The 12,095-nt window shown below is 43.6% G+C and overlaps 1 protein-coding gene across 1 annotated transcript in view; it reads left to right on the forward strand.

Annotated features, from left to right (window-relative positions):
- The first annotated feature begins 1,368 nt into the window (after positions 1 to 1,368).
- LRP2 (LDL receptor related protein 2) overlaps positions 1,369 to 12,095 on the forward strand; it is a 358,266-nt gene continuing 347,539 nt past the window's right edge. Inside the window, exon 1 of the mRNA XM_086956556.1 lies at positions 1,369 to 1,522. Coding sequence (XP_086812682.1) covers positions 1,423 to 1,522 — 100 coding nt within the window. The 5' untranslated portion in view covers positions 1,369 to 1,422. The remainder of the gene's footprint in view (positions 1,523 to 12,095) is intronic.

The raw sequence follows: 12,095 nt of genomic DNA on the forward strand, positions 1-12,095 counted from the left end.
TGACCATGACAGATAAAGATTTCCAGAAGTACCTTAGCTTCACTCGACCCCTGATCTCTGCAGCGGGATCTCCATCTAAAATAGAGGGAGCATCAGACTTTGCGAGATTATGTTTGTGTACGTGCTGTCAACGCACACCCTTCTAAACAAGGCTTGGCATTACAACTGGGAAAACATTGGAGAACTGAGGTTTACTAAATATAGAGCTATCTCTCGCTCTTTTTGAATCTTAGTAACTCTGCTGACAACACCGCTCAGGGTACACTTCTGTGGCATTTCTGGACATTAAAATCCTTCCTATTGTTGGGGGAAATTGACTGTGTTTAAACACAACTTGGTTGGAGTTAGTGTAATGGTCAATGTCTCCCATCTCACATTGATGTGTGAAATGGGATTCTTCCTGGCCTACCTAATTTTCTTTGGCCCCAGGCAAACCATTCTTTACTTGGCTTCTCAACTTTGTTGCAGGACAAACATTAAATTACATACCACAAGTATTTTCATCTATATGCTTGTATTTCCTTTAACATTGTTTCTATCCATTACAAAGCCTTACACTTGGAATAGCTCACCTCCTTTGATAGAAAGCTGTCGCTGGCTAATTCTTCAAAAAGTAAAGAACTCATTATGTTTCTCATTTGACATTCCTCAGTCTAGGAAATCAAATATATTACTCATTCATTCTTGTGCTTTGCATCAAGACCCAGGAACAACCTACCTAAGAAAACTTAAATCCTGAACGTACATATCTTCCATTAACAACTCACAACTTGCTTTTTTTGGTTCCCTACTTCAGCATCTAATTATGTCTTTCAATCACATAGATTTCGCATTTTTCTTCCTATTAATGGGATCAAAATGAGCATAAACAGATAAAAGTTGCACATATTATTGTAAGTCCATCGAAGGAGCATATTCTTTTATACTGATCGCAGTCTTATGCACGCGGTCGATATGCCTTAAATTGTGCTTGGCGCCACCTGCTAAAGTAATAATTATTATAGCTTTAGGAGCACAGAACGAAAACACTATAGAAATAATGTAATTATATTGTGGAGGTCGAAGAGATGGGCGCAAGAAGGGCAGATGGGTCAAGCAGTGCTGGAATGCACCCTCAGCAGAATCACTGCCTCGCTAGGTCTGTCTGTCCGTCCGTCCGTCCGTCCGGTGGGGGGTGCGTAGAACAGGCTGAGATTGCGTCATGCTGGTTCCGGGGCCGGGCGGCTGTAAGAGCTTTATGCCCTGTCTGGGGGCGGGAGGGTGTTAGAACTGCGATGTCTCAGCCCCAGGACACGCCCCCAGGTTGCAAGTAGCGGGATAAGAAAACACTGCGTGGGACCCGGGAAGTGCAGATCCCGGGAGAGACGCTCTCGGATCAGCGGCTCGCTCCCACCTGCCTGCTGGACCAGTGGCGAGCCAGAGATGACCCCCCTGCTGCCCGGGATGGACCGACCGGCTGCCGCTGCTGTCCTTTGCCTGGGGGTCTTCTTCGGAGTCTGCACGGTACTCACCGCCGGCCAGGGTAAGACGTCCCATCTATCCGCCCGCTCCGCGAGCATCAGCCACCTGTTTGTGCACAGAAAGCCGGGGGGTGAGCAGAGGCGACCACAATGGGACCCGACTCTGGGGTCGCCCTGCCTCATGAAAGCTGCCTCATCCCCTCCAAACTTCCCCAGAGAGTTCAGAGACCCCAGGACTATATTGTGTTTTGCATGGTTTTGGTTTTGCGTTAATCCATCTGTTTCAAAGTTAAAAGACCGGTGAAGAGTTTACTTTCTACTCTATTAGAAAATGCATCTTTCTCACACAAGCGAACGTTTATTTTAGCTGACAGGCTGCTGCAGCCTTGGTCCCTTAGCAAGCGAGGGTACAACTTTTGCATTTGTGGTCGTGACAATAATTGCTGAACACATCGCACTGTAAAATAACTTGAATGCGTGCTCTGATCACAGAGGAAAAGTTTCTCATAAGATTATGAAAAGGTTGCATTTTTTTTCCTGTTTCCACATTTAATGACCCGCGTCTATAACGACACATACATTCATACATTTGTTTTAAACGCTGCTGTAGTCTCACTCAGACCCAGAACTATGTGTGTTCGTAATGGCATTGTTACTTGTTAATGTATATGCAGTTTTACTGTTTGGGGTTTTCTCACAGTTTTGTGGATGTTGCATCTGATACCCACCTCCTAGCAGCACAAGTGAGATAGATGGATGCCTTTTGGGAATGCCATAGGGTTTGGGAAGGAAAGAGTTGATTCCTGTGTGTGAGTTTTGGCCACCGCACTCAGAGACACTCTTTGGCCCTGGACACAGACGTGTGGTCTGCGGGAGCACAAAGCCTCTCAGGGGGCTGCACAGACCCAGACTTCCCCCAGAGCAACTTTTTTTCCTGGGCTTTGCCGTTGCCGGGGCAACGGGGCAGCATGTGACTGGCGCCCAGCGCTGGGAGTGCAGTGCCGTGCGGCTAATCTAGGCCCGGTGCAGCCTTCCACGCACCCGCACGGACGCTGCGGCGGGCAAACCTCCCCCATCCCCTCGGGTGCCTTCAACAACTTAATTGTCATACAATGAAAACGAGGCCCCCATTGTGGCAGGCTTACTGGACGCGAGAATGGCTGTCTAGGGCCACATACGCGGTGGCACGGCCCGTGTACCCTTTTACGTCGACACGTATTCAAATTCTAATCTCCTTCCTATGCTGAACTCCCAGGGTAAGCTTCTTAGAGGGATTCGAGTAAGGTAATCATACAGTCAGTGCTGCTAAAAACACCCGTTTTTGACACGAAAAAACAGTCCGGGGCACAGCGCCAAGAACACATGATGTGTGCATGAGGGTAGTGCCGTGACGCTGCATGTCACGGCGCTGTTACTGCAAATACACAGGGTCTTACCTCGACAGCAGGTGCGGGGGTAACTTGTCACTGCCTGGCCAAGCGGTTTACAGCAATACCATTTACATTCATTTAGGATAGGTGGAAATCTAGCACTTGGTGTCCTTGGCGGATTCGTTTTGGGAATTGTATGCAATATGAAGTCGTGCCTGCACCAATAACATCACACCTGTGCTGGTCATCTATGTATTTATTCATTTCTTTCCTGTCCGTCATCCCCACAGCTAGCCGGCTACAAAACTAGATCTCAGTCAAAAGGCCGAGAAGCGCCTGGTAATCTATTTCAACAACAAAGGTATAATAGATATACCTGTTATATATGTATGCAGCTAATTTAAATGGTGGCAGTACAGTCATGACGTCATATTTGCATTGTTATGACAATTATGCTATAGAAGGTGTCATTGCTTCCATTGCATAGCAATTTCCGCTCTGGTTTGCGCTTTCCTGACCTCCGTGCTCCGTGGAGTATAATGCGGCGTGGCCACTTTAAGAGCTGTTCCTGACTTAAATCAGTCATGTGGAGAAAGGGATTATGGGAAAGTGCCACAAGGCAACCTTTTTAAGAAAAACGGGAACCTCACTTAACTCTAAACAATAACTTGAAGGGAAAAGGCTTTTCAGACACAAAAAAGTCACTGATAAAACTCGTGTGACTTATGGTGCTAAACAACCCACGCAACCATACAATGCAAGGGTACACAAACCTACCCCGGATATGTTGTGTTATCAGTTAGGGCTCATCCGTTGGTCGCACCACCTGCAGTCCCTCAGAACTTCACCATACCCTGAAGCCACCTTAAATTAAGACAGCAACAGGTTTCTGATTCTACATTGGGTTCCGAAGGAGGGTGCTACCTGCTGTAATGCACTTCAGCGCCTAAGTAGTGGCAGTAAGCGCTATATAGATGCACATACAATCTAATACAATGCAAACTCTGCTGATGGGCTCTAATAGGGCAGAGAAGAACTTTAAAGCCAGAGAGGCCATTTGTTTGGAAGCTACTCAGTGAAAGCGGCAAGATTACGTGGTCTAAACACACAAGCGTGTGTGAGCGCAGGAAGTAGTACTGCAGGAGGACTCTTTTATGTACTCCTACACACCTTTGTCACTCTGCACGAAACTTCCAGCACCCTACCATTAAAAGTGCAACAAGGCCATTTTTTTTGCTGTTTGTACTAACTGTATATCAGTCTGCCATGAATATTGTAATTCTACTTCTGTTGTAGATGTATTGGGACAGTTCACAAAGACACCTACTAAAGATAACATAAAATACTATTATAGGAGTACTAATTTACGTACCCCAGAATACCTTTGTGAATAGGCCTTTGTATGTTTACATGTTCTGTTACTTTCAGTACAGCTCGTATTTCTTCATGTTACTGGCCTGCCCTGACCCTGTACTGATGATCAGCCCCATCAGTGAATGAGTGCAATCCTTGCCCAAGCTCACCGAACTGACCTGAGATACAACCATTTGAACCGTGAATACAAATTGCTTGGATAATATTTATCGATTTGTAATAGAGTCACGAGCCATTAGTGGGAATAATCTTTAATTATGCAAATATTGTGCTGGCACTTAGTAACATCTTCAGCATGAGACGTGTGTTCATTTATGAGGATGTGGTCAATAATTTCCCTGGTGGCGTTTGTTTAGCATACTTTTTTTTATTTAATATTATTTTTATTGAGAGTTCATAAAAACAAGATCAACATTACAGAATACATTTGTTAAAAGATTTGATGTACTACATGGCATATGGTTATACTTGAATAATCAATAATCGAGTGTCCGTAACATGATTATAAAGTGCAAAGAGTAATTATAAAGTGCAGAAGTGCTTAAGAAAAGTGCATATAGGCAGACTAGAGATTATGAAGGTATTTTTTACAATTCAAAAACACTCCAGAACTTTTCATATTTTTGTGAAGGGATTTTAAACCACAAATAGGTGTTTAATATTCTTGCGAACCTTTAAGATAGTTTATGTTCAAATGAGTGTTAGAGTTGAACAGTGGCATATGATGTACTGCGTGTAAAGGATTATTTGTGATGGAGGCAAAATACTCTGAACGATGATTTCCCTCTCCCGCGTAAGGGACAGAGACTTGTGAGGGGCAAGTTTCCAAATTCTTCAGGTGGCTTAAGGAAAAGTCGAACTGTTCAGGTAGCTCTTGGTTTGGTATAGTACCTAAAAAGTGTGAGAATTTTGCACTTATTTTGAAGCATTAACATTTGCGCCCTCTATTCTAAAAGTACACTTGTAAGAGAACATTGCTTTATCAATACATGCGTCTGAAAATGAATCTTAACAGTGCTGTTCAACACGCAGGCCTGCCCTGCCCCTGACCCTTCATGTCTGCTGAGTGGACATCCCTGTACTTCCTGCTCAGAAAGACTTGGAGTTTCCTATGGAGCTGATGCTGCATTAAGGTGGCTGTGCTCACCTGCCTTAGGCCCACCCCTGGAGACCACAAGAGGGTACCAGATTGCAACAAATGCCCAGGTTAACGTGGAAACCCAGATGGCAATATGTAATTTTGCCTGCACTTCTTCAATCCTTGTACAGTAGATGGCTTCATATATCCGTCTGAAGCCTTCTCATTGGGGTGGGTACGCCAAGTCTTGGTATTCGTTCCAAACCGTATGGTAAATATTCAGGGCCTTCCTTGTTTAAGACTTGAATGGATACCTCCAATTCATTCCAGCATTGAGAGAGCAGGCACAGCATGTGTTGTTCTTCAGGTGGATATCAAGTGGTTTCAGTTTTAAGGGAGATCTTGAACCTCTCTGTTATTGCATCTCTATTGCCATGCACATTTTATTTGTGTTTTTTCTACAGCCTAGTACATTGGGGCGGATTTACTAAAATATAGAATAGTGTAGCGCAGCAGCCTAAGTTTCTATACTGAGTTGCGCATGGGGAGAGAGCAGCACATGACATATTTGCTAAAAATGGAGCTTCTGGTCTCTTTGTCTGTGCTCGCTGACAAACAGGCGGCCTAGTGCCACTCACACGACTTTCCACCACGGTGCATATGTGAGTGTGTGATGTCTAGCATAGGTTGTATACTTGAAATATACCAATCTAGTGCACAATCCTATGCCTATACAATTCATAACTCATTTCTCATCTTCAATGTGTGCTGTACAGTGCTGTACAATGTGTTCACTGATTGGAGAAATACATATATTTCTCTGACTTTGGGGCTGCCTCTGGGAGAGTTAAGTTCTGGTCGTTTTGCACTGGTAAATACCCATGCAAGACTTTTCTATCAATTGTGTCACTGTGCTTGACTTTGCAGCGGCAAAGGTCTTGGTAAATCTGCCCTATTGTCTCTTTGCTACTTTGAGTGGTTTTGTTTCACAGAGTCACTTGCGGCCAATATGGTTCTATTCCAAGACTTGCTATTTTGAGTGGTTTTGGTCACAGAGTCACTTGCGTCCACTATGGTTCTATTCCAAGACTTGCTACTTTGAGTGGTTTTGTTTCACAGAGTCACTTGCGGTGATTATGGTTCTATTCCAAGACTTGCTATTTTGAGTGGTTTTGTTTCACAGAGTCACTTGCGTCCACTATGGTTCTATTCCAAGACTTGCTACTTTGAGTGGTTTTGGTTCACAGAGTCACTTGCGGTGACTATGGTCCTAAAGACTTGCTACTTTGAGTGGTTTTGGTTCACAGAGTCACTTGCGGTGCCTATGGTTCTAAAGACTTGCTACTTTGAGTGGTTATGGTTCACAGAGTCACTTGCGGTGACTATGGTTCTAAAGACTTGCTACTTTGAGTGGTTTTAGTTTACAGAGTCACATGCGGTGACTATGGTTCTATTCCAAGACTTGCTACTTTGAGTGGTTTTGTTTCACAGAGTCTCTTACAGCCACTGTGGTTCTATTAGAAGACTTGCTACTTTGAGTGGTTTTGGTTCACAGAGTCACTTGCGGTGACTATGGTTCTAAAGACTTGTTGCTTTTAATGGTTTTGGTTCACAGAGTCATTTGCGGTGACTATGGTTCTAGTTAAAAACTTGCTACTTTGAGTGCTTTTGGTTCACGGAGCCACTTGCGGTGAATATGGTTCTAAGACTTGCTACTTTGAGTGGTTTTGGTTCACAGAGTCACTTGCGGTGACTATGGTTCTAAAGACTTGCTACTTTGAGTGGTTTTGCTTCACAGAGTCACTTGCGGTGACCATGGTTCTAAAGACTTGCTACTTTGAGTGGTTTTCGTTCACAGAGTCACTTGCGGTGACTATGGTTCTAAAGACTTGCTACTTTTAATGTTTTTGGTTCACAGAGTCACTTGCGGTTACTATGGTTCTAGTTGAAAACTTGCTACTTTGAGTGCTTTTGGTTCACAGAGCCACTTGCGGTGACTATGGTTCTATTCCAAGACTTGCTACTTTGAGTGGTTTTGTTTCACAGAGTCTCTTGCAGCCACTGTGTTTCTATTAGAAGACTTGCTACTTTGAGTGGTTTTGGTTCACGGAGGCACTTGCAGTCCCTATGGTTCTAGTTGAAAACTTGCTACTTTGAGTGCTTTTGGTTCACGGAGTCACGTGCGGTGACTATGGTTCTATTAGAAGACTTGCTGCTTTGAGTGGTTTTGGTTCACAGAGTCACTTGTGGTGACTATGGTTCTATTAGAATACTTGCTACTTTGAGTGCTTTTAGGTTCACGGAGTCACTTGCGATGACTATGGTTCTATTAGAAGGCTTGCTACTTTGAGTGGTTTTGGTTCACAGAGTCACTTGCGGTGACTATGGTTCTATTAGAATACTTGCTACTTTGAGTGGTTATGGTCCATAGAGTCACTTGCGGTGACTATGGTTCTATTCCAAGACTTTGTACTTTGAGTGGTTTTGCTTCACAGAGTCACTTGCGGTCATTATGGTTCTATTCCAAGACTTGGTACTTTCAGTGCTATTGTTTCATGGAGTCACTTGCAGTCACTATGGTTCTATTAGAATACTTGCTACTTTGAGTGGTTTTGGTTCACAGAGTCACTTGCGGCCATTATGGTTCTATTCCAAGACTTGCTACTTTGAGTGGTTTTGGTTCACAGAATCACTTGCGGTGACTATGGTTCTATTCCAAGACTTGCTACTTTGAGTGGTTTTGGTTCACAGAATCACTTGCGGTGACTATGGTTCTATTCCAAGACTTGCTACTTTGAGTGGTTTTGCTTCACAGAGTCACTTGCGGTCATTATGGTTCTATTCCAAGACTTGGTACTTTGAGTGCTATTGTTTCATGGAGTCACTTGCAGTCACTATGGTTCTAGTTGAAGACTTGCTACTCTGAGTGGTTTTGGTTCACAGAGTCACTTGCGGTGACTATGGTTCTATTCCAAGACTTGCTACTTTGAGTGGTTTTGCTTCACAGAGTCACTTGCGGTCATTATGGTTCTATTCCAAGACTTGGTACTTTGAGTGCTATTGTTTCATGGAGTCACTTGAAGTCACTATGGTTCTAGTTGAAGACTTGCTACTTTGAGTGGTTTTGGTTCAGAGTCACTTGCGGTGACTATGGTTCTAAAGACGCTACGTTGAGTGGTTTTGGTTCACCGAGTCACTTGCGGCCACTATGGTTCTATTCCAAGACCTGCTACGTTGAGTGGTTTTGATTAACAGAGTCACTTGTGATCCCTATGGTTCTCTCCAAAGACTTGCTACTTTGAGTGCTTTTCGTTCACGGAGTCACTTGCAGTCTCTGTGGTTCTATCTGATGAGTGTCAGACAAACTATTGAGAGACGAAATATTGAAAGGTAAGTGCATATAGGGAAGGATAGATTGACTGTTTGTAACTCCACAACTTATGTACCTTGAAGACATATAGCACCAAAGTACATATATGTGGAGTTAGATATTGAAAATTTAGACTTACTAAGCTGTGTATATTTTATTTTCAATATTTTGCCTCCATATTGCGTGCCTTCGATATTGCGGTGCCGATATTCAGGATACAGGCCGGACTGAGCCGAGTTGATACCTGGCTCAATCATTTCAAAGCAACGCTTTTTCTCATGCAGTTTTGAGGGGCCAGTGTGCTCCACTGCTTGTTAGAATTGAAACCAACTTCCGAAGAGAATGAAAATGGACTCCTGACAATTCCAATTATGTCTCGCCACACTTGCTACATTTGTAGTACATGCTCTTTCTATGAAGAATGGGACATACTGAGATTTCTGTTTGCAAAGGCCTTGCACTATGTGAATGTTGGCCTTTATTTTTTCTGTATCACTTTTATTTGGCACAAAAGCTTCTCCAGGAGAGAGGAAACTAGGATAGTCGGAGGGCCCATATATAACTGCCTGACAAGAGTGGCTGGTTAGGAAAGAGCAGAGTAAGCTTTTCTAACTGCTGGCTGCTCAGAATCCGTCACAGATCTGTTAATATGTTGTGAGTGGTTCTTGAGGGAACTGAGGTGACTTTGTCTTGCCCGCTGTCCTTTGCCAGCCTGGGCTAGACAAACGCCCTTCCAGTTTGCAACACCTTCTAAAATGTCGCCAGTTCATCAGCCCAGTTTAGGGAAAGTCACTGCTGTTAATGTCTGATAGATGTGCATGTGTGTGGGGTGGGGTGAGGGGATCTGGGTGTGAGCGAAGGGTGGAAAGTCATTGGAAGATTTTGCAATCCTTGAGTCAGGCACTGTGTGCTGACTTTCCAAAAAATGATAGAAAAAGTGTTGACTGGAACACATTGAACGTTAGCACTAAATGACACAGAACTTGTGTTCCCGTGAATATCTGGGCCCCTAAGATAATATTACTACTACTACTACTACTACTACTACTACTAAAATTAATAAAATATTAACTTGTTTTAATAAACACTGCTTCGTCTCACATTTTTGCGGTAAATAGCCGGTGTTACTATTACCCACTTTATTGGTACTCAGTTTTCCAACCTCCGAAGGATGGATCTCTGAGTTCGCCTGGCCAGGATTTGAAACCGACATGTACGTCATCATAGATATGAGCAGAGGGCATATAACACGATGTACCATCTTGGTGACTAGAAGTGAGAAAATAATCCAGGTCCTGCCTCAGGCCCTTTACACACTGGCTCATTGTTTTAAAAAAAAAGAAAAAAAACATTCTTTTTATTAAGCAGTAACTTGAGAAACACAGATCATTAACGGGCAGTTTAGCAAAAACATTGTAGGTCACTCACAGGAGGCATGGACATGGCCGATTGTCAGTGTGTTACCCAGTCCCCTATCCCGAGAGCAACATATTGCATAGTGTGACGGACTGTTGACCCGTCGTCTGCTTACCACAGTGACCCATTTCCCTTCCTACCTCCATTCTCCTCCTGATAAATTAGCTCCCCTGTATTGCATCCACCGCCCCCAAATCTTTTCAATTTTGTAAGGGCAGCCCCTCACCGGGTATGTTTCACGTTCAGCTAGTTGACACCAGTCAAGGTCTCCCTCCCAGTCGTGGGAGGCCTATTCGCTCGCCAGAGTCTAGCCAGGTTGCGCTTTGCCACCCCTGCGGTGGTGTTTAACCAGGTGTATGAGTATTTGGGCCACTTCTCTTCCCCCCTTATGCCCAGCAACAGCCACTAGGCCTTCAGTTGGATTAATAGACCTGCTACTTTTTTCATCAATTCTGTCACTCCTGTCCAGAAATTTTGAATTAGTGGGAAAGTCCAGAGTGTGTGGTGAAAAGTGCCTTTTGCTGTCGCAACCCCTGGTGCCTTCAGTCAATTCGCTGCGGCCCATCTTGGGCTTTCTTGACCTAGAGAGATACGACCTATGTAGCACCCAATGCTGCACCAGGCAGCACAATAAAGTAGTTTATTTCAGTGGCAGGGACTGCTATGGAAATGTGTGTTTTTGAGACCAAAACATATTTTTGCTTTAAGACAATATTTGTATGTATTGCTAATAGCCAGTTGCTCAAACAACAGTACATTTTGTAAGAACCTGCCTAAATAAAACATGCATTGAGAAAGCTGAAAGACTGGTAACCAATACCAGACCTTTTGGCTTTGCCAATGCCTTTTGATAATGCAGCCATATCTTATTTATTCAGCAGAGGATGTATACTTTTGGTGTGTTACTACTGAGGCATGAGGGCTTTACCAATTGACTGCATATCTTCCAGGTGCTGAGCAAGCCTATTGCTTGTCAGAGTGACATGTGTGTGGCTTTCCATGGTGGTGAGTCAGTGGCGTGACAAAACTTTAGGGATCCCCCCCCTGCAGACTGCGTGGAGCGGGCCACCCATGCTCTGGTTCCAGTCGGGAGATCTAATGCTGGGGAATCTGCCGCCCATCACCCGCAAGGGTCTCAAGGCGCTCGTACGAATACCGCTGTGGAACCCATCCTGGCTTTTCCTGTGAGGCTTCCACTCCTGGGCACCCACAAGGTGGAGGCCAGGCATCCTTAGCGTTGTGGGGGCCGTTGTGGAGATTATTTAGAAAATGGGCCAGCAAGGGATTTGTTTGTGAAACTATTTTTTAACGAAAGTGAAAGGAACTGTACTAAATCAGATTACCACACTTTGTCAAATTAGTGACTAAAATATTTTTAGAAAAAACATCAATAATGTTACCACACTAACATATTGAGACAATCGAAAGAAATGAAGGAACCAGGTATTGTTGTATCAAAAAGATTATTATTTTCTTTATAGCAAAAAAAGTGCATAGGGTACAAAACAATGCAAGTGGGATAAGAAAGGAATGTGTTTTAGATATTCCTGTAATATATCACAAAATAGGGGTCTAAACTGCTTAACTAGTACAAACACAATGATTCCAAAACAATAATTGAAAATCAAAAGTGGTTACAACATAACAAGCAGGATTTAGACGCAGCGGTCGACATTTCGGTCTTTTGTGGATGATTTCATAAGACCATCATCAGGACTTGAATTTTAGAGCATATGAAGATAGTTGACCCTGAAACAAATTAAAAATTCCGAGACAATTAGTTCCCAGAAGTAGGTTGAAGTGTTGTTCAGCACTGTTGGATATACAGCGTGTGAATGAATCAATTGGATCCAGCAATGAACGAGGTTAAGTTTTGAGACGATCACTTGTCGATGCTGATGATCGATTATAGATTTCTCTATTCGGGTCAGGGATTGTCCTTTAGATCCAGAATTTGGAGTGTCCAAGAAATAAATTGAGGGCAGCGCCTTGTTTTGATTATTCAATAATCCGGTTTTCAGCAGTAC

The sequence above is a fragment of the Lissotriton vulgaris genome, chromosome 2_1 (assembly GCF_964263255.1).
Source record: "Lissotriton vulgaris chromosome 2_1, aLisVul1.2, whole genome shotgun sequence".
NCBI lineage: Eukaryota > Metazoa > Chordata > Amphibia > Caudata > Salamandridae > Lissotriton > Lissotriton vulgaris.